The 19,878-nt window shown below is 59.5% G+C and overlaps 1 protein-coding gene across 2 annotated transcripts in view; it reads left to right on the forward strand.

Moving 5' to 3' along the window:
• HS1BP3 (HCLS1 binding protein 3) overlaps window positions 1–19,462 on the forward strand; it is a 32,708-nt gene extending 13,246 nt beyond the window's left edge. For both annotated transcript variants that reach the window (XM_069494139.1, XM_069494138.1), the window contains exons 5-7: window positions 11,579–11,739; window positions 13,006–13,144; window positions 17,434–19,462. In XM_069494139.1, coding sequence (XP_069350240.1) covers window positions 11,579–11,739; window positions 13,006–13,144; window positions 17,434–17,692 — 559 coding nt within the window. In that variant the 3' untranslated portion in view covers window positions 17,693–19,462. The remainder of the gene's footprint in view (window positions 1–11,578; window positions 11,740–13,005; window positions 13,145–17,433) is intronic.
• Window positions 19,463–19,878: the final 416 nt, after the last annotated feature.

The following is a 19,878-nucleotide window of genomic DNA, read 5'->3' on the forward strand; positions in this document are numbered from 1 at the left end:
GGAGTTTGAGACCAGCCTGAGCAAGAGCGAGACCCAGTCTCTACAAAAAAATAGAAAAAATCAGCCAGGCGAAGTGGTGTGCATCTGTAGTCCCAGCTACCCCAGAGGCTGAGGCAGGAGGATTGCTTGAGCCCAGGAGTTTGAGGTTTAGTGTGAGCTATGATGACACCACTGCACTCTAGCCCAGGTGACAAAGTGAGCCTCTGTCTCAAAAAAAAAAAGAAATCAGGCAGAGGCGAGTTCAGCTGAAACAACATGCAGAATGTGGTACTAAAACACAGCCCACCCTTTGCAGACCTTCCTCTCGGGGTGGCCGTGAGACCAGCATGGAGGGCTGAGGATTCACATTGGGGAAAGGTGCCCGGTGCTCAGGAGGCCACAGCAGAAACAGGGCTGGGGGCCAGGGGCCTGCAGCACCTTGGTGCATGGAGTGCCCCCCAGCCAGGCCCCTCCCGTTCCTCCGTGGCTTGTGGCCGGCCTTGTCCTGGAACAGCGGGGTCAGCGGCCCTGAGGGAGAGGCAGCAAGGGTGGCGGTGATGTCAGGAGAAGCCTGGAATAGCCACTCCTTATCAGCCTTGTCCAAGCCCGAAGGCCCTTCTTGGGCTTTATTTTGGTAAGGACAAGGCTTTGTTTGAACTCACGCTCTCCATTCTGAGAAACCACACATAGTGCCAAACTGAGATGGACTTTGGTGGTTCGTGCCAGCCTTTGGCTGAAGGACGTGCTTAGCAAAGTGGCTCCTTTTTTGGGTAGGAAAATGCTCGTTGGGGTTGGCAAATGCTGCCTTGAATTTCCTACTTCATTAGCAGATTGTCAGGGATGATGTGTCAGCCAGCCTGGGACCACCTGCCCGCAGCCCCTGGCCCTGTCCTCCGAGGGGCCTGGCCCTGAGACCTAGGAAAGCTTAGCACCTAAGAGAAATCCCAGAGGCTTAAGAGCATCTTCTCTCGGGTTTTCTTTTAAGGACCCATGTTACAACAATTGGTATTACCACCTCCAGCAGACATAACAAGTAACATTTTTCAAGAGCTCATTAAATGCCAGGAACTAAGTTAGCATTTGCTTGCATTATCTGATTTTACCTTTAAGACAGCATTTCTGAAATGACTTGCTATGACCCACAGTAAAAATGATATTGTATGTCGTGACCCAGGGTACACATGTATATATATGTCACGTAAAACTGAAGCAAAAGTTCCAAGAACTCACACAGAATCTTACTAAGTGTATTGTACTCTGACATTTTCTCTTCTGTTTCATATTTTGGAAAAGGTCATGACTCAGACCGCTTCCAGGATCCACCGTGGGCACAGTTCAGGAAACAGCTCTAGGAGGCCTGTGCTGGCAGCAGCCTCGTTTGCGTGTTAGGAAACCGCAGCTGGGGGGCCAGTAGCCGTGCACATTCGTGCAGCCTGCAAATGGCAGAGCCCGGGCTGGCCGCCGTCTTCAGTGCAGTCTTTGGGCAGTCTGGCAGGTGGGCAGGGCCTTCCGATCACCCCCTTTCACAGATGGCAAAATCAAGGACAGCTGAACGAGAACTTGGCCAGAGCCTGGTGTGTGGCAGAGCTGTGCCTTGAAGCTGGGTTGCACGGACACCCAGGTGGGCCTGTTGACAATTTTGTACGGTGCTACCACCCGCCCTTTAACGGGGGGTGTTCTGTTCTTCGCAGGCAGCTCGTGTCCTGCGTGCGTCTCTCTCCCTCCCCTGCCTTCTGCTCCTCTGCAGACACGGCAGCCTTGGTTTCCCAGCCGTGCCCGCACCCTGGCCCAGGCTCCTGTCTGGGCCCGACTCTGGGTTTCCCTAGAGCAAGGCACCGTTTCTGTGCGACGGGCCTCAGTCCTTCCCTGCTGTGGCCGCGGCGGGGCGCTGTTGCTCCACCGCAGGGCGGCCTGGGCGGGTGGGAGTCGCCAGCACAAAGCCCAGCCCAGGCTAGCCCGGCTCTTCTTTGTCTTTTCAACCTGGTTTTGATTAGGGCGGAGACGGGCTGTTACTCCATTAGAGCGCACCTAAGGGTGGAAAAGCCCTCACCCCGCCCCGCCCCCACCTGCTGGGGTTTGCCCACCCGGCCCCGCCCCCCCTCACCTGCTAGGGTTTGCCCACCCGGCCCCGCCCCCCCTCACCTGCTGGGGTTTGCCCACCCGGCCCCGCCCCGCCCCCACCTGCTGGGGTTTGCCCACCCGGCCCCGCCCCCCTCACCTGCTAGGGTTTGCCCACCCGGCCCCGCCCCCCCTCACCTGCTAGGGTTTGCCCACCCGGCCCCGCCCCCCCTCACCTGCTGGGGTTTGCCCACCCGGCCCCGCCCCCCCTCACCTGCTGGGGTTTGCTCACCCCGCCCCGCCCCCCTCCCCCACCTGCTGGGGTTTGCCCACCCGGCCCCGCCCCGCCCCCACCTGCTGGGGTTTGGCCACCCGGCCCCGCCCCTCCCCCACCTGCTGGGGTTTGCCCACCCTGCCCAGCAGACACAGTACGGCGCCGCCTCGTACTCTGCGTTTTCCCGGCGTGTTCTGTCGCGGTCACCACCCCGTGTCGTACATCGTTTTAGTATTTAACTTTCTATTTTAGAGAAAATTGAAGTTCTACCCTAATGGTTCTGCCTTCTGCTGGAAATACTCTCCTAGAAACATTTTTCATTGGGACTCAAATAATACACAATTAGTATAGAAAAATTGAAAACACGGGTAAAAACTCCTTTCCCCATGAATTTTTAAATTCACTTTTGAATATTCACATCCTATTACCAAAATGGGAGTGTGTTATATGTGCCATTCAGTAATTTGCTTTTTTCCAGCTTGTGTATACCATCTAATAGATCTTTCCAGATCAGTAAATACCCCTGCTGGTCCCTTAGCTCGACGTGCTGTAAGTGGCATTGCCAGGCCCCTGCGTGTGGACATTGTGTTTTCCGTAGGCTTTGGCTAGTACAGGCAATAACTGGAGCAACTTCTACACATACAGAGCTTTAATTCTGTTTTGCTTTTCCCCCAGATACATGCAAGGCCCCCACAGCTGCCTCTGGGGACTTTGGAGTACCAGCCCAGCGAAGGGTCCTCTAAAGGCCGAAACCCCTCTGTTAGGAGGGCCCCCCTACTTTCCCAGACCCTGCCCCCCCACATTGCCTGCCTGCTCCCACCCGTTCCCTGCCCTCTTTCCCTGTGCACAGGGCGTCCCCCTCCAGGCCCCAGGTCCCTGAGGACTCTCAGCTTCCCTCCAGGCGGGCTGGTTCCTCTATGAACGCACCTGCCTGCAGGGCTGGGTTCCCACAAAGCGGGAGCCGACGCCCAGGGCCCCATGCCACAGCCTCAAATGGTGAAGCTGGATGTTTCTTTGGAATGCTGTGCTTTATTGTAGTGTTTTTGTATGGATTCTGCATCATCTCCCATAAAATCACCATGTATATTTAGTGTAAAAATAATATCTTACTCTCTATATTTAGATGAAATCGATGAAATCGCTGCTCTGGGATGATTCTGTGATTTGGAATGTCCCTGGTACACCGCCAGGTGTCCCCAGGTTTGCTAACCCGAGATGTAGAAGTTAGTCCCAGGGTGAGCCGTGGAGGGAGCTGGTGGTGCCCGGGGCTGCCCCCCTTGGGTGCCTCGTGCTGAGTGTCGGCATGTCGCCCACGGGCTTGTGCCTCGTTGTTCCTTCTAAGCCAAGCCTGGGCACCCAGGGCTCCCCTTGAGGCTACCAGCACGGCAGAGACCAGCTGGGGACTCTGTCCTGCCAGGAGCTTGGGAGAGATGTGGATTCCAGGCTCCCTCAACGTGGGTGGGACCCCAGAATCTGTGTTTTAACAAGCTCCTGAGGTGACTCCTTTGCAAACTCCTGTTTGAGAAGCCCCAGAAACCAAACTTCGTTAAAGTCCCGGAGGTGCCAGAAGGGAACTAGGCCCCCAGCGTAGCAGGTCAGCCGTCATCACAGCCTGCCGCCCACCGGGGCCAGGCAGAGGACCTGGGCAGGAAGGCCCTTCTGAGCTCCCTGCTCCAGGCCTGGGGTTTCCCTCTTCCGCCAGCTGCCTGCGAGGGGAGCTGCCTGGTGTGGCGTCCTGGGGGCAGCTATTTGCTGTGTGGGGGCCGTGAGCCAGGGCGGCTGGGCCTTACCTCACCTTGCACCTTCGTGGCACTTAGTCCTGGCCTGGCCAGGGACCCAAAGCCGTGAGAAACGCAGGAGGTGGGCAGCGCAGCCACCCTACAACATCACACAGGTGACACTCCACCTGAGCTGTCCCAGTGATCACAGCAGCACAGTGTGTCAGACTGGCTGCGTTCCCCATCTGGATCACTGCACAAAACCCAGCCTGGATGGACAGACTATAGAGACAGCAGATAGAACAGCGATTTCTGCTTTTTAAGCTCACTAGCAACATCTTTGTCTCCAGAGACATCTACGGAACCCCTGTACATAAAACAGAATGAAACAGAATCGGCCCAGCTGGGACAGGAGTGGGGACTGGATCTTTGTCCCCAGCCTCAGCTCCACCTCCTGAGCAGCTTTGCAGAAGGTCGGGGCCCCTTAGAACAAGGCTTGACAGCGAGTGGGAAGGCAGGACACCCCAGGACGTGTGGCCACCCCCAGAGTGGGGTTAGAGGTGGGCAGTCCCAGATTCACATCTCCACTCTGTCCCTTACCAGCCGTGGCACTGGGTGGGCTGCTGAACTTCTCAGGGCCTCAGTTTCCTCCTTTGTAGAGTAGGGATCAAGTCCAGGCCCAGTGGTTAAAAGGATAAACCCAGAAGAAGCGCTACCAGAAAGTTCCTTTATAAATGCTATCACTATTTCAGATTTACTTTGCTCTAAAAAGGTCTTTGTGTTTTAAACAACAGCTGAGATGTAAAAGGCAGCTTGTCTACTTCCTGTGGTGGTTACACAGACAGCAGTGCCACCTGATGTGCTCACGGTGGCTTCGCCTCCTGCCAGGAGACCAGCACACCTGCCATGCTCTCCTGCACAGCCCTCCTGGGGGCGGGGCAGCCTCGGTCCCTGGAGGGAAGTGACTTGCCTGTCTGGGTCCTCGTCCTCCTTGGGAGGTCGTATTTGCCATTGTCCCGCCTCGGGCTGCGCCAGGACCCTTTGTGGCAAGTTCTGGCAGGTCACTCTTAGCACCGCAGAGCTTTAAGCTGTGAGAACTAGAGGTTCAATCCAGTCTCTCTGTTGTTACAATTGAGGAACCCGCCCAAGGTCACACAGGAGCTGCGTGGGAACGGGCGCCTGGGGGCTCCTCCTGCCTCAGGACTTTCCTCTTATCCCCAGACTGCGCCCCCACCTGTGCCCGGGGATGGCCTTCTCAGCCTCGTCCATTCGCTCTCTGGTTTGATGACTCGGGTGATGCACATGCTCCTCAGCAGGGCCGGCCTCCCACCGGTCACGTCAGCATTTGGGGTGCTGTCGGGTGTGGGCGTCAGCCAAGAGCACCCACGGGAGAGCAGGCCGGGGCTGTTTGCTCAGAACCTGCTGCAGCCGGGGAGGATCAGCCCCAGCACCTGTGCTCGGCAGAGACGCCACAGCGCGGGGAGTGGGGCGCTTTGCAGAGGACGAAAGGGAAGGCTCGGGGTGCTGGCTGGCGGTTGTTGGCCTGGGGGAGCTGGAGGCGGCCAGCGAGAGGTGGGGTGTCCTAAGTCCTGTGATCGGGTAGGGGAGCGTGTTCGGCTTTCTCTGGCTGGTCTTACTGGCAAATGGGAGTAAAATTGGGGCAGCTGGCGGTTATTGATCAAGTCTCGACTGCTTCGGGCCGACGCTGCAGGAGTTGTGGTTTGCTTCCTGGGCTGGTTGCCGCAGGTTGTGGGTCAAAGTGCTGCTTTTATACGTGGTCTGGCCGTTGTCCCTTCGTCTGTCAGGCTCTCAGGGCGGCGGGCGAGCGGGGCTGGGTGCCCGCCGTGGAGCTGCAGAGCCCCGCACCCTGGTCCCGTCGTGGTGCTGGTGCCACGAGGGGTGAGGCGCAGCCTCTGGCCCCTGCGTGGACGAGAAACAGCCTCACCCACAAGCCGAAGTGGGGGTTGTCACTGAGGCCCTGGTCCCTCAGGGTGGGGCTCAGTGGCCTGAAAGACCCTTGGAGAATGACCCTGGCGGCCACAGCAAATGGTAGGTGTCCACAGCGGCTCCCACCCAGACTGGCCCCATTTACTTTCTAAGGCCCACAACGAAGTCTGCTGGGCAGAAACAGGAATGAGCCTGGACACCATCAAGCAGTTCCGGGGACCCTGCGCCCCTGTCATCGTCCTGCACCCACCTGCATACGGGCTCCACTGTGCAGCTTCCAAAGCACTTCGTGCTCTGGCCTCCTTCCCATCTACCAGATAAGGAAACACCCGGAGAAGTTAGAGGACTGGCCGAGATTCTATTCAAGTTCTCCCACATCCCTCTGTGGCTCCTCCCTCAGCAAAGGACAGAACCTCCCCAGACCCCGTGGGAGGTGCCCGACCCCCCCCCCAGTGCCATGTGCCCGCTGCCTAGCGGTTGGACACTGTCAGTGTGCCAAGCTGCACCCACCGGGCACTTCCCAGGGCTCTCATCTCCGCCTTGGAGCTCGGCTGTCGAGACCCTGCTCATCTTTCCGTCCAGCCCTTCTCTGAAGCCGCCACCCCGCGAGGCTGGCCTGGACCGGGGTGACTGCCTGTCCTCTGGCGATTCGCCCTTGTGATCGCTTCTCCAGGGAAGCCCCGCTGCAGATAACACTGTCCTGGAATGCATTTCAGAAGTTCATTTATTGGCACTCTGAGAATTTTCTCTTTAAAAAACCCAAACAGCTGGATTTAAGATTAAAATATGAAAAGTGCTTTATTTTAAAGCAGGCAAGTTGCATCATTGGGAAAGAGGTCGAATTCCACATTTGGTTAAGCGTCACCCCGGCTTTGATGGTGACAGTCATGTTGTCCTTGTGTCTTGGCTGTGGAAGGATCTGCTGGCTTCTGTTCAGACCGAGTGGAGCTGGCTGTGTCTGGGAGATGCCTCCGCAACGCACGTGCCCTCGGGTCCTGGGCAGTTGGTGCCCATTGGTGGTCCGCTACGTGGGTGGGCACGTCTGGGAATGGTGCCACAGGCCCCCTGGGTGGCCAGAGGGGTGGATGCTCTCATGTGTCGATCACTGTCACCAGAACTGCCTGAGCCACAGGGAGCAGGGCCGCATCTCAGCCTGTCAGAGCCTTGGAGCTGTCAGCCGTGGCAGCTGCCGCCTCTCACCCCATGTGCTGACGCCCGCCTGCAGAACGTGGCCTGGTCTGTGCGTCTGTCTTGTCAGGCACACACAGCAGGAAAGCTGGCGTCTGCTCGTGCACACATGTGCATACACCACGCACATGCCTGCACACGCATGCACCCATCCTGGAACTCCCCACCAGACCCCCACCCGCCTCATGCAACCTGTGCTGGTCCTCAGGGCCCGCACAAGTTCAGACGACCCCCTGCTCAGCGGGAAGCAGGGAGCCTCCGTTCCTCTCTGCTGACCTCTCTGTTCAATGCCCCTGTTGCCCCATCCCTGGTGACAAGAGTCTAGTCATTACTGGCCTTGCTTTGGATGAAGGGAGAAGAGGGCATTCTCATCACGTGGGTGAGGGGCGTCGTCTCCTGTCAGTGCAAAGGGTGGGCTGGCGGGCGGGTACCGCAGACAACCAGGTGGGCGCTGACTGGGCAGGAGAGGAGGAGGAGGAGGGGAGAAGAGGGGATAGCCAAGGGGGCCCAGGGGTAGCCCTGAGGTGTTGGCCCCAGAAGTGACTGAGTGACTCACCTCCGTGGAACTGCTGACCCTGTCGCTGAGGTCAAAGGCCCCAGCCATCCTAGACAGTTCCCTTCCACAAGCTGATCCCTTTCCATAAGCAGGTTTGCGTCAGCAGCTGTCCCTGGCCCAGCTTCCCCCTCACGCCGCCGCTGCTCCCTGGTCCAGGCCCTGGTCTTTCTTCCGTGGCCCTTGAGCAAAACTTCCACGGAGCACCTGGCTCTCGCCCGTCCCCTCGGGGTGCTGCCCATGCTGCAAACCTGATGGGTCCCTCAGAGGCTTACGGGTTCCAGCTGTGCCCGAGTTACCGCCCCCTGCCCCCGACCCGAGCCTCACGGAGTGACATGCAGGTCCTTTGCCTGAGACGCCCTTCCGCCCTGAGTCCAGCAAGGCCACCGCCCACCTTCACAGCACCTACAGGAAGCCCTCCCTGAGCCCTGGGCTGGGATGGCTCCTAAATCTGTGCTCCACTATGACAGAGTAGAAGGCGCGTGCCCTCGGGTCCTGGGCAGCTGGTGCCCATTGGTGGCAAAGATCTCCATGTCTTTACCCGGCTTAGCCGTGGGCCTCTGAGGACAGTGGCGGGTCTTCCTCTTCTCGGTGCCCTCGACCTCAGCGCAGACTCTTGCAGGTGGGAGGTGCCCAGTGCGCACTGGGCACAGAAGGGTCTCAGGAGGGAATGGGCGTGTGGGTTGCTCAGGAGGCTGAGGCGCTGGCAGACAGACCAGTGCAGTCGACTGGGAGATCTTTGGAGGAGGAGTGGTGGCATGGAGGCGCTTTCCAAGTGCAGGGCCCTGTCTGTGACTGGGGCTGGAACCCATCTGTCTTTGCTGCCTTTTCCTCCTCCCCGGGGGGTTAGGTATACGTAAGTCCGAATTAGACATGTGCTGTCATCCTGCCTGCCTGTCTACCGTTCATCCATCTGTCCGTCCTTCCCTCTCTCCACCGTCCATCCATCCACCCACCCACCCATCTGTCCATCCATCCATCCATCCACCCACCCACCCATCCATCCGTCCATCCATCCATCTACCCACCCACCCATCTGTCCTTTCATCCAGTATTTATTGAGCGTCTGCTTGGGACCAGGCACACGACTAAGTCCCCAGAGCCTAAACTTTTAGGGCCAACCAGGACAGGACTCTGGGGCTCTTAGATGCCAAAGCTCCATGTTTCCCCTTGTTCCTTGTCTCCCCTTGAGATGGGTCTGGAGAGTTGGGGAGACGGAGAGGATGGCCCGGCAGGGTGGGGCAGAGTGCAGACCCCACCTCACTGAGCGGCCCGCAGGTACTGCAGACCCACTTTACTTCAGGTCAGGACGACAAAAGAGCAAAACTGTCTCTAGGGAGAAAAACAAGGGCATTAATGCAGCTGGGGAGGAAAACTCACATGGGAAGGAAGTCAGGGCTGATCTGTGCCATCAGGACCAGATGTGGGTGGACGATGGGCATCACTGGAATCCTGTATGGCTTCTCCAGGGACTTCACCACATTTGTGCTCTCACTTCCTTTGTTCTGCAGACAAGTCTCTTTCTGTGCTTCCTCTGGTTTATGGTCAGTGGGAAGCCTCTCGCCGCCCAGCTCCATCCCATGGGGCCCGGAGGCTGAGTGGACTTCGAGTTTGGTCCCAGGAGCTTGTTTCTGCGCAGGGCGGTGGGGGTGTGGTGTGATGCTGCTGGCAGAGGCGGCAGAGTGGCCTCAGCCTGCCCTCGCTGGGAACTGCAGCTGGGTAGGGGACGGTTCTCTGCCCTCACTGCTGCGCGGTCCCTGCCGGATCCGGGAACAAGGGCCAAGGGAAGGGAGGCACCGGGGCAAAACAGTGGCTCCCAGCCCTGACTGATCCTGAATTCCACAGGGGAGCAAACACAGCTTCCCGGGGGTTTCTGACTCAGCAGTCTTGGCTGGGGCCATCTCTGTGGGGCTGCCCCAAGGGGCCATGGCCTGTTTGGTACCCACTTGCAGGGGGTCGTGAGAGCCAGGCTGGCTCTGCTTGTTCAGTGAGAGTGAGGGGAAGGCGTCCAAGGAAGAGCAGGAGAGCCTGACTCCTCCGGGTGTGGGGGGAGGCCGAGGGAGCAGAGGCTGAAGGTTTCTGGAAAGTACTTGCTGTTAGGATGGGGAGCCCGGGCTCCCTCCGCCTCGCCCCAGCGCCACAGGCAGGGCCTGCAGGTCGTACAGAGCAGAGGCGTGTCCCTGGTGGCCTGTGCTAGGGTGGGGAGAGTCCAGGGGCCAAGCAGATGGGCCTTCCTGGCATAGTCCCTACGGCTGTGTCTCTGCTGAACATCACACCTTTGTCACGTGCCACACTCTCCCCAGAGAACAACAGGATCGTCCTGGTATCCCCGCCCCGTCCCATATCACCTTCTTGCCTGTGGGACTCTTGTAGGGGGCAAGAAGATAGGATCACGAGTGTGACCACCCTCATTCCAGTCCCCGCCTGCCTGCCCGCCCTGTGTGGCCTTGGGCAGACACTGAGCTTTTCTGAGCCACTGTTTCCTCATCCTGCAAACGGGCCCGACAGAGATCTCCCACCAGGACCGGGCCCTGAACTCGGAGGGGTGCTCCGGCCTGCGGCCTCCCCACCTGGCATAGCTCCTCCCCATCGCAGCTGCTCCGCGGTCACCGTGGAGGGCCCTGCGCCAGGGCCACCCTGCTATTTTCATCTGCCACTGGTTAATCTGTAGCCTTGCGTGGCCCAGACCAGCCTCTCGGAGCAGTTTGCCATGTGGTGCTGCCAGCGTGAACTCACATGGTGACCTCAGTCCAGTGGAACTGGCCGCCAGGCAGACGGGCTCATGCAATTCCAGCTTCCAGTAAAGAGCGTATTCTTGTAATTCGCAGGAACTTTAAAATGGCTAATGCAGGCATCAGCAGTAGGGATTGGGTCAACTTGTTAACATAAAACGCAGTTTGTTTATTTACCGGTGGTGTCGCTTACACTGACGTGCAGAGATCATGAGCATTCAGCATCATGACTATTTACACGCAGGCTTTGTAGCCACCTCCTGGACCAGAAACTAAAGCGCTTCTGTACCCCAGAAGCTTCCCTCGTGCCCCCTCCTGGTTCCCCACAGCAGGGTCTGGCCCAGAGCAGGACAAGACCTCCTCGGCCAGTCGGCAAGCGAGGGGTGGCAGGATCCAGGGTGGCAGAGCCCAGTGGGGCTCTGAGTCCCAGAGGAGCTTCCTGCGGGGGGTGCTGCTCCATGGAATTTAAGTATTTGCTAGATCTGTGATGGTTACACCCGTCAAGGTAAACAAAAGGACACTCACCAAGGCCCCAGCCCTGAGGTGTGTGGCCTCAGACTGCATCCCCCATTCCCGAGTGGCTGTGGAGCATGCTTCTCCGGGCCTGGCCCCCAAGTGCCGAGCCCAGGCGGCCGCCTCCCCCTGGGGAGAAGAACACGTTCTCCGGCCTGTGCTACACAGCAGGCCCGAGGCTGAGTGGGCTTCAGGGGCTGGGGTTGTCCGGCAGCCGGTGTCTAGGCCAGGTGACCACATGCTCCTCCCATCAGTGGTCAGCACAGAGCGCGGCCACCTGCAGTGGCAGGGGTCTCACTCTCCATGGTGGGGTCACCGGAAAAGCTGCCTCCTGTCAACTCCCTTCGCTGGCCTGGTTTCCTCCCCTGGGGAGGGAGACCTGTTCTTCCCTTTGCCTGGTGTCAGGCTGTTAGAGCTTTTGGAACAACTTTGGGTGGTCCACCTGCGTGGACTGCCGTGGTGGGCCACTCCACGGCTTCCCCAGATCCCTGCTGGCCTGGTCTTCTGTCACGCTTGGTGTCCAGCAGGCCTCCAGCAGGGCCAGCCTGTGTGGGTCGCCCAGGCCACCTGGACCCTTGAGAAGTCTTGACCTTGTATTTTGTCTGTGATTCCTCAGCTCCAAGAAGCCCAAGCAACAGCCTAAAGTGGCCGTGAAGCCCAGGCCCTCGCCGCGGCTCACCATCTTTGACGAGGAGGTGGACCCTGACGAGAGGCTCTTTGGCCCAGGCAGGAAGCTCTCCCCGCAGGGTGCCGCACAGGACGGGCCTGCCACAGACCGTAAGTAGAGCCGCAGGGTGTGAGCCGTCTGTTCTTGGTGTCCTCTTGGCGGCCAACCTCTGTCACCGCGTGGGCTTTGGACCCACCGTGTGTGAATAAGATGCACGTTTTCCCCTTGTCATGCTTAGGCGTGATATGGACTCAGGTTAGGAGGTTTTCTGCAGGAGAAATCCAGCCTCATGCTTGGTCCCCACAGCCTGGAACATTCCCTGGCTGTATGTTTATTCTAAACATCCCACAGAAGAGGAGGACAGCTTTCTTTGTCGTTTTGAGAAGTGCCTTCATTATATCTGTGGCCAGATGTGGGCCTGGGTCCTCCAGGCACTGTTGGGTGGGAAGTGGGTGCTGGCCTGCCCTGGGCTGCGTACGGCTCTGTAGCTTAGATTCTAACAAGACAGTCTGTGTCGCCCACATAGACTGCCCTGGAGGGCCCTGTGCAGAGCAGGCAAAGGGACACCTAGGAGCCTTGGGACTTTTCCTCCATCCTGGGTCTGATCCTCCCTCATGCCTGCCCAGGTCCTCCTGGGGGGAGTTGCTGCTACCCACTAACTCAGCCAACACTTGCTGAGCAGCTGTCCAGGGCCAGGCCCGAGGACACGGTGAGGAGTCCCCGTCTGCAGGGCCTCAGAGCAGCATAAGGCTGTGGCGGGGCTGAGCAGAAGCGTCGGCTCCTGTGGACTCCTGGGAAGACCCTGAGTGGGGTTGTGGGCTCCACTTGATTTGGATCCTGGTAGGTTAGCTGGAGTTTGCCAGGCCGGCTCCAGAAATGTATCCATCCCAAGAACACAGGCCACCATCTGTGTCCTCAAAGGGCAGCCTTACACAATTCGGCCGGAAGAACCTGTGGGGAGGAGACCCAGGCTCTCTGAGGGCAGTGGCTGTGGCCAGAACAGTGTCTGCTCGCCACTGTGTCCCAGCACAGTGTGGCCCTGTCCGGTGGGCAGCACTCAGTAAGTGCTTGTTGAAGGACGGGGCAGCCATGGAGGGCGAGCTAGGAGATCCAGCTGGCCTGGACCTCAGGAACCTGGTGCAGCGAGCCCAAGAAGCTGAGACCTCCTAAAGGCAGAAGGAAGCCTTCGAGGACTTGAAACTGGGGTGAGGCCGTCAGCCGACTGGCCCAGGTGCTGGGAGGGCAAGTCTGTGACAGACCCCTAACCCGGCCGTCAGTGAGCTCCTGTCCTCTTGCCTTCCTCCTGCCCCTACTGCTCTGGTTCCCTGCTTGTCCCTTACACGCTCTCTGACCACCCGCTGCCTCCTTTCCCACAGCCCTGAAGCTGTTTGACGATCCTGATCTTGGCGGCGCCGTCCCCCTGGGTGACTCCTTACTGCTGCTGCCAGGCCCCCGCGAGAGTGGAGGGCCCACATCCAGCCCAGGCCACAGGGACACCTCCAAGGAGCTGTTCAGGTAGCAGTGCTTCACTTCCCCAGCTCTGAGAGTGGCCTGGACAGAGCCAGGGGCCCACCCCGTGTGGCGGCGATGCCTCGGCCTGGAGGGGAGGAACTGGGCCTGTCAGAGGCAGGGACCCGCGGGCGCGAGCTGGCCAGGAGGCGGTGAGAGGGTTCGGGGGAGACCGGCAGCCCAGGGCAGCTCAGCCGTTCCAGAAAGAGAGCGCTTCATGTGCATACTCACAGCTTAACAGTTTCGTTTTCACACTCACATCTTAACAGTTTACGTAAGGAATGATTAAATTATATAATCACAAAGGCAGGTATAACTGGCACAGTTGGGTTTGGGAGCAAGTAAAACTGCCTCTTGGTAGCACGCAGCCTGCCGGGGAGCAGGGGGCAGGTGTCCTGGGCGCCAGCCAGTCTCCAGCAGGGTCCAGTCGTCAGGCTTTACAGAAGGGAGGGCCCAAGGCTGCATCCGTCACATGGAACGTGTGCAAGTGGCAGCTCCTATTTCCTGAGCTCTTGCTGGGTGCCAGTTAGCCAGCCTGTGTACACGCCGTCTTATTTAATCCTCACGACAGCCCCCTAAGGTAGGTGCCATTTTCTCCATTTTGCAGAAAATGGAGCGTGGGAGAGGTCACCACTCCATCGGGGACTCTGAGCACTTGGCTATGTGATCTGCCTCCCCACCCCGGCCCCTGGTTCTCCCTGGGCCTCTGCCCTGCCAGCCGCGGTCTCTCGAGCTTGGCGTTGTGCCTTTCTCCATCTCCTCCTCACCCCCGGGACACAGGGCTGTGCTTGGTGATTCACGGGAAACCAAGCTGCCTCTTTCCAGGAACCGTTTGTGTGGCACTGAGGCGTGCGGTCCCTGGTGGCTGTCATCTGCACCCCTCGTTAGCGGCCTCGGGCTATCAGCCCTCAGAGTGCCCGCCAAGCCTGAGTCACCGTGACGGCTGCTTGTGTTTACATGTCCCCAAGGCCCCTGGCATCTGCTCACTCGCATCCTGTGGCCTCTCTCCTGACAGCCCAGCAGGCTGGGAGGAAACAACCAGGGTTATTGTTACTTCATTAGTGGGGAAACCAAGGCACAGGGTCACAGAGCGCTACAGTCAGCCCAGGGAGTGGCAGGCCCAGGCGAAGCACATACAGGAGCCCGTGTGTCCCGTGGGGCACCTCTCCTGGGGCCTTTCTGGCCTAGTTTGTCCTAAATCCATTACTTCCCACCGTGTTCTGCAGAACATGGTGCGGTGGGTGTTACAGGCTTCCTTCAAAGGGACGCTGTGGCCAGAGGAGCCAGGGAACCCCGTGGCAGGCAGGCCTTCTGCGGGCCTGCGGTGCGGGCGGACACCACGCAGCACTTCTCGTTCTTACTGGCCCCTGCTTTCCTCTGTGGTGCCGCCCAGCGTCCCACAGAGCTCTTTGCGAGTCACTGCTCAGAGTGTGAGTGCTGCGCCGTCCCCTCCCAGGTGGGGACACGGGGCCTTCCCTTTGGCAGACACCTGCTGTGAAAGGACTGGAATCGTGAGAGCAGAAACCACATTTTGTGCTTTGTGTCTGCCCTGTGACTAGGCGGTCATCGGGCTTCCTCAGGGTATGATGGTCATTCATTCATTCATGCTTCCGCCCTCCATTCGGCCCGTCTCTGGCCTCAGCTGTCCCGAGGCAGCATGAGGTGGTACACCAAGCAGGGGTCGGAGTCTAGACGCCTCCATTCCCTCCACTATGGAGCCACCCCAAGGCCGGGTCTCCGATTTCGGTCTTCAGCTGAGTTCTGTGCTCTGCAGGGGCCAGGCAGTGGGGCGAGGTCCGCAGAGCTCCTGTACCCCTTACTGGCTCCCCTCGCACCAGCTGGGGCTGGGCGAGAGGGGAGCTGGACCTTGTGCTGGTGAGACCCTTCCTAGCCTCGACTTAGGGAGCCCAAATGGGGGAGGGTGCTTGGAAAGGGGGTGCCTGTGCGGCCACCTGCATCCTGAGAGCTGCTGCACTGCCTTCCCCGTGGCTGGCCACCCACACACGCCTCCCACCTCGGAGCAAATCCAGCTGCTGATTAGTTCCAAAGAGTCACTGCTTTGCCAAGCAGGATAATCCTGAAATCTGACATGAGCTTTTAGCTGCTGCTTTATGTCCCTAAGGGTCCCTTTGAGGATAATTCAGTCCCTTTGAGCTTTCCCTGGGCACCCTCACCCTCCAGTGGGGGACGCAGCGGGAGCCAGCACCTGCCCCAGGGCAGCTGAGGAAGGTCCAGCACTGGAAGGCACCGGGGCACATCTGGGCTGAGGTTGCCAGGAGCAGCCTGTCCATGGGTGAGGCCTCCCAAAATTGCCCCGACCCCAAGGCAGCTGCTCTCTCCAGGAAGGCCTGGCTTGGTGTGGTCCCTCTGGGTCTGGAAGGGAAAGACACCTTTCTTTCACTTTTGTGCCCAGCAGACTCTGAACTCTCCCCCTTTGGGATCAGTGCCGTATTGCAGGTAGACCCAGGAAGCAGGGAGGGCCACCCCGAGCCCCTTCTGCAGCGGGTGCCTGGCAGGCAGCCCCTCTGGGGGGCTGTGCCGAGCATGTCCACACTCACGCAGGCCTCTTCCTGGCATTGTGGTCCCAGGGGTTTTTCTGACCACTGGTACCTGCCCCTCCCCAGCTCTGCTGATGTCTGAGCTGGAGCGACCCTCTTGTTCACACCGTCGGGATACACTGCCCAGGGCAGCTCCTGAGCCTGCCTGGTTCCTGCTGTCTGTTCTCATTCCCACCCCCGCCTGTGCTCTCTGCTGCTCCTGTCTCCAGAATTCCCTCCATCCTTCCCCCAGTTATGCCAGGCTCACTTTTCTTAAAATCCCCTGTTTCCCACCCTGCTCTGGCCCATGGGGTCACTCCCTGCTCTGGCCCTCAGTAAGCTCTTTGCAGACCTTTGCAATTATGTGGCTCCGGTGCGACCGGCTGGGCTGGGGGTACCCTGCTTTGAGCATCGGGGTGGCTGCTCTCTGTGTTCTGTTGTGCTCAGCGCCCGCGGCTGTCAGCAGAGATCAATGCAGGCAGTGTTCCCTTAACGTTTGGAAAGGACTTTCCATTTGATCCTTATAAGAGTCCCTGTGAGGTTGGTAGAGCAGGAATAGCCTACTTTACAGATGAGGAAACTGAGGACCGGGGGTGGAGTGGCCTGAGGAGCCTGATGAAGGAGCTCTGGGCTGAGGAGTGGAAGCTACTTCTGCCCGCAGTGCCTTGCTGCCGTGCACAGCTCTGTGCAGCCCGGCCGGGTGATGCTGTCACTCTTCATTTTGTAGATGAGGACACCGAAGCTTGGAGAGGCCAGGTGCCACCCAGTCTTCTGCCTTGAGTGCCGCTGCCCTGCCCTAGCCTGGCCCGGCACAGCTGAATGATCCTGTGGCGTTACCATTAGACACAAGGAGAGACCCCACCCTTAGGCGGGAACCTGGGCACCCCAGGAAGGCGAGTCCACCCTGGAGGTCCAGCCGCACGGGGGCCGAGTCCTGTTCATCTCTCGCTGGCTGCGGGGCCCCGGGCAAGGCCCTTTGCCATTCCCTCAGTTTTCACATCTGTGAAACGGAGCTAATCTCTGCCACTAGACCGTGCCTTGAGATTACTAGACGAGTCAATGACCATGGGAATGCCTGGCCGTGACGGGCAGTCAGCCCGGCGCCAAGCGTGGGCGGGTGCGTGGGGTGGATCGAGCGACTGCTGCCGTGCTCTGGTCTCCAGGAATCGAGTTCCTCCATGGGAGCTGGCGGCAGGTGCCCCTGCCCCACCGTGGCTCAGAGCCCGTTTGTCCTTCCCTCGTTGAACATGATCCAGATGAGGGCTCAGCTTCTGTGGGCCGGCATCCTGGTTCCTCCCGACTGAGTCATGGCCATGTACTGTCCCCTCGGGGCCACTTGGCCTCCTGGGACTCCGGCTTCCACATGGGCTAGGTAGAAACACAGTTGTACCTCTCAGAGGGTGTTCTGAGGGTGAAATAAGATAGCGTGTCTAAGAGGGAGGGCGGGAGGAAAAAACATAACGTGTCTGAAGTGCTCGGGCCCGAGGGGGAGGTCTGGACATAGTGGCTGGTAGTTCTTTCTAGAGGGGTTGGAGGGAAAGTCCCCTGAAGAAGGCAGCGTGTTTAGAGTGGGGTCACCTGAAGAGCGACTCCCAGGAGGCTGCGAGGGGCCGGCTGTGCTGCGGCGTTGGAAGGAAGGAGACTCTTGGCCTTTGGGGTCTCCGGGGCAGGATGGGTGGACAGGCCGGGGTGGGCGGGGGGTCTTGCTCCTTCTGTGGGGAAGGGCTGCGCTCAGGGCTCCTCTCTTTGGTTCCCTAGAGTTGAAGAGGACTTGGACCAGATTCTGAACCTGGGGGCTGAGCCCAAACCCAAGCCCCAGCCTAAGCCCAAGCCGCCAGTGGCAGCTAAGCCAGCGCTACCCAGAAAACCGGCTGTTCCCCTCAAAGCAGGCCCGTCTGAAGCGGTGGCTGGGCAGCAGAAACCGCAGCAGCAGATCCAAGCCATGGATGAGATGGACATCTTGCAGTACATCCGGGACCACGACACACCCGCCCAGGCCGCCCCCAGCCTCTTCTGACAGCCCCTGAGTGCTGGCCCTGGCCCAGCAGGCCCCCCTGTGGAGGCGTGGGTGGGCAGGAGGGGTACAGTGCCCTGCAGGGCCAGGACCTCCATTGCCAAGGGAGGCAGGGTGGAACCCTGGGTCATGGGACCCAAAACTATGTTTTTTCCTTTTCTCCTGGGCTGTGGGTCCAAAGTGGAACCCCCGCAGGCTGCAAAGAGTGGAGGTCGTCTTAGGAATTAGAGCCCCAGTTGCCTCAGTCCCCGTGGATGTGGAGGGGAGAGAGTGTGGGGTACCTTGCCAACCAGGAGCCCAGCCCCAAAGATGGGTGGGGGCCCCAGGGAGGTGTCACATGGGCAGGGAATCCTCCTGCCCTCTGACGCTGCCAGCCCCGGCACAGGAGGGAGGACCTGGCTGGCCTGGGGTGAGGGGTGCCCATGCCAGACCACCCCAGAGTCTCTGCAGGTGCTGGGTGGGTCTCCCCCGAGAGGGGTATTGAGCAGGAGAGCCCGTCCCTCTGGGGTGTTCTGACATGAGCCTACCCTGAGCCTCCTCTATCTAGTTACCAGCTCTAAGAGAAGTCAGGCCCAGCTCTGCCTCTCGGGGGTATGGAAGGCCCTGCCTTTTCCTTTCCCAGGAGATGCCCGGCCAGCCATTGCCTCCTCGGGCCTTGGGGCACAGAGCTGGCATCCACCATTGTAGCTCTCAGCACAAGGGTGCTGGGGCATGGGCTGGGCTTCCAGCTGGTACCGCCTCCCACCCCAAGGGGCATGATGCTCTCGGGCTTATGCTCCAAGGCCCTCCCTGTCCTCAGGGTCTGGACCTGATCTGTGGCCTTTCAGCAGCAGAGCCACCTTCCCAGGGAGCAGGAGCCAAGTGCCAGGGCAGGGCCAGTGCCTTAGACGTCTCCCGACTCCCAGAGCCCTCCTGGGACACAGGTCTGGGCACCATGAAGTGCTCAGGGAATTCTCTGCAGATGACTGATGTTTAATGGAGCAAAGAATGTCAGGATGTCTGGATATATCCTTCATGTTAGAGCTGGTTTTTAAGGAAATGCAACCACTGTTGTTCCTTGGCCCTGTCCTGCCTGGCAGAGGCATTGGAGGGGCTGGGACTGGGACCTCAGACCCTTTTCCAATGGGCATGAAGAGCCAACCCTGGGGGCCCCGGTTGACACTGTGCATTTTTGCGACTGTCAGCATCTAGTCCCCCCAGCTCCTGTGCCAGGACCTGTCTGCTCTGTCCTGCATCTTACCATGTCCCCTACCAGCTCCTAGTCCTGAACAGGCCCCTGCCCTCCCCTCCATCTGTGCCAGAGTGAGAGGGAACAGGTGGTTCTGGGGCAGAGAGCTGAGTTCCTCCTCCGCCCTGGCCGGTCTTCATAGCCGCCGCCTGCTTCCCAGCCCCCAGCCCCGGGCCCTATACCCTGTGCTGACGGCAAGGGGGGCCCTCAGGAGGCATGACGAGGTGAGGGGCCGAGTCTCCCTTGGGATCTTTCCCCTCCCTGCCGTATCCTCTGCATCCGCCAGCTTTGGGTAACAGGGCAGAGGGCACATCAGGGCGGGTGGCCGTGGGGCTGGTCCTCTGCCTGGGGTCCTGGCCTGCCACCCTGGTGTGGACTCAGCCCCTGGGGACCGGCCACTTCTGTGGCCTTGAGTTCTCTGGACACTCAGTGGAGGTTTGTGTTTCCCCAGATACTGATGCTCTGGTTGTGGCTTGTTTTATCTGCAGGTCTGTGATCTACTGGCCAATCAGTGACAGTCGTCATGCAGTAAAGCCTGTGTCCCTGCCTCATTCCCGCATCTGTTAGCGATGTTCTTTTCTGTGCCTGGGCTGATGGGAGGTGACGGGGGACAGGACGTGCAGGGCATTGTCCTTTGAAACAATGGATTCAACCCAGGCCTATGGAGGCTCTGCCCCAGCCACCGAGGCTGCTGCTTAGTGGGGTAGGGCAAGGGGAAAGGGAGGATTGTGGGAGTTCTTTCCCACTGTGTAAACTGAGGCAGAGGGGCTGGAGACTCAGGCTCAGTGGGTCATCGGGCCAATAACTACTTAGCCAAGATCGGCGTGGAAAGAGGACCCTTCCGTCTCCAGGCCTCGCCTGCTGTCTCCCCACAGTGGGGACTGATCTAGGCTTGGACTGGCCTGAAGCCAGTTCAGCTCTGACATCAAGGGCCCTGCCCATCTGTGACCAAGCCTGTCCT

Source organism: Eulemur rufifrons, chromosome 19 (genome assembly GCF_041146395.1).
Source record: "Eulemur rufifrons isolate Redbay chromosome 19, OSU_ERuf_1, whole genome shotgun sequence".
In the NCBI taxonomy this organism is placed as follows: domain Eukaryota; kingdom Metazoa; phylum Chordata; class Mammalia; order Primates; family Lemuridae; genus Eulemur; species Eulemur rufifrons.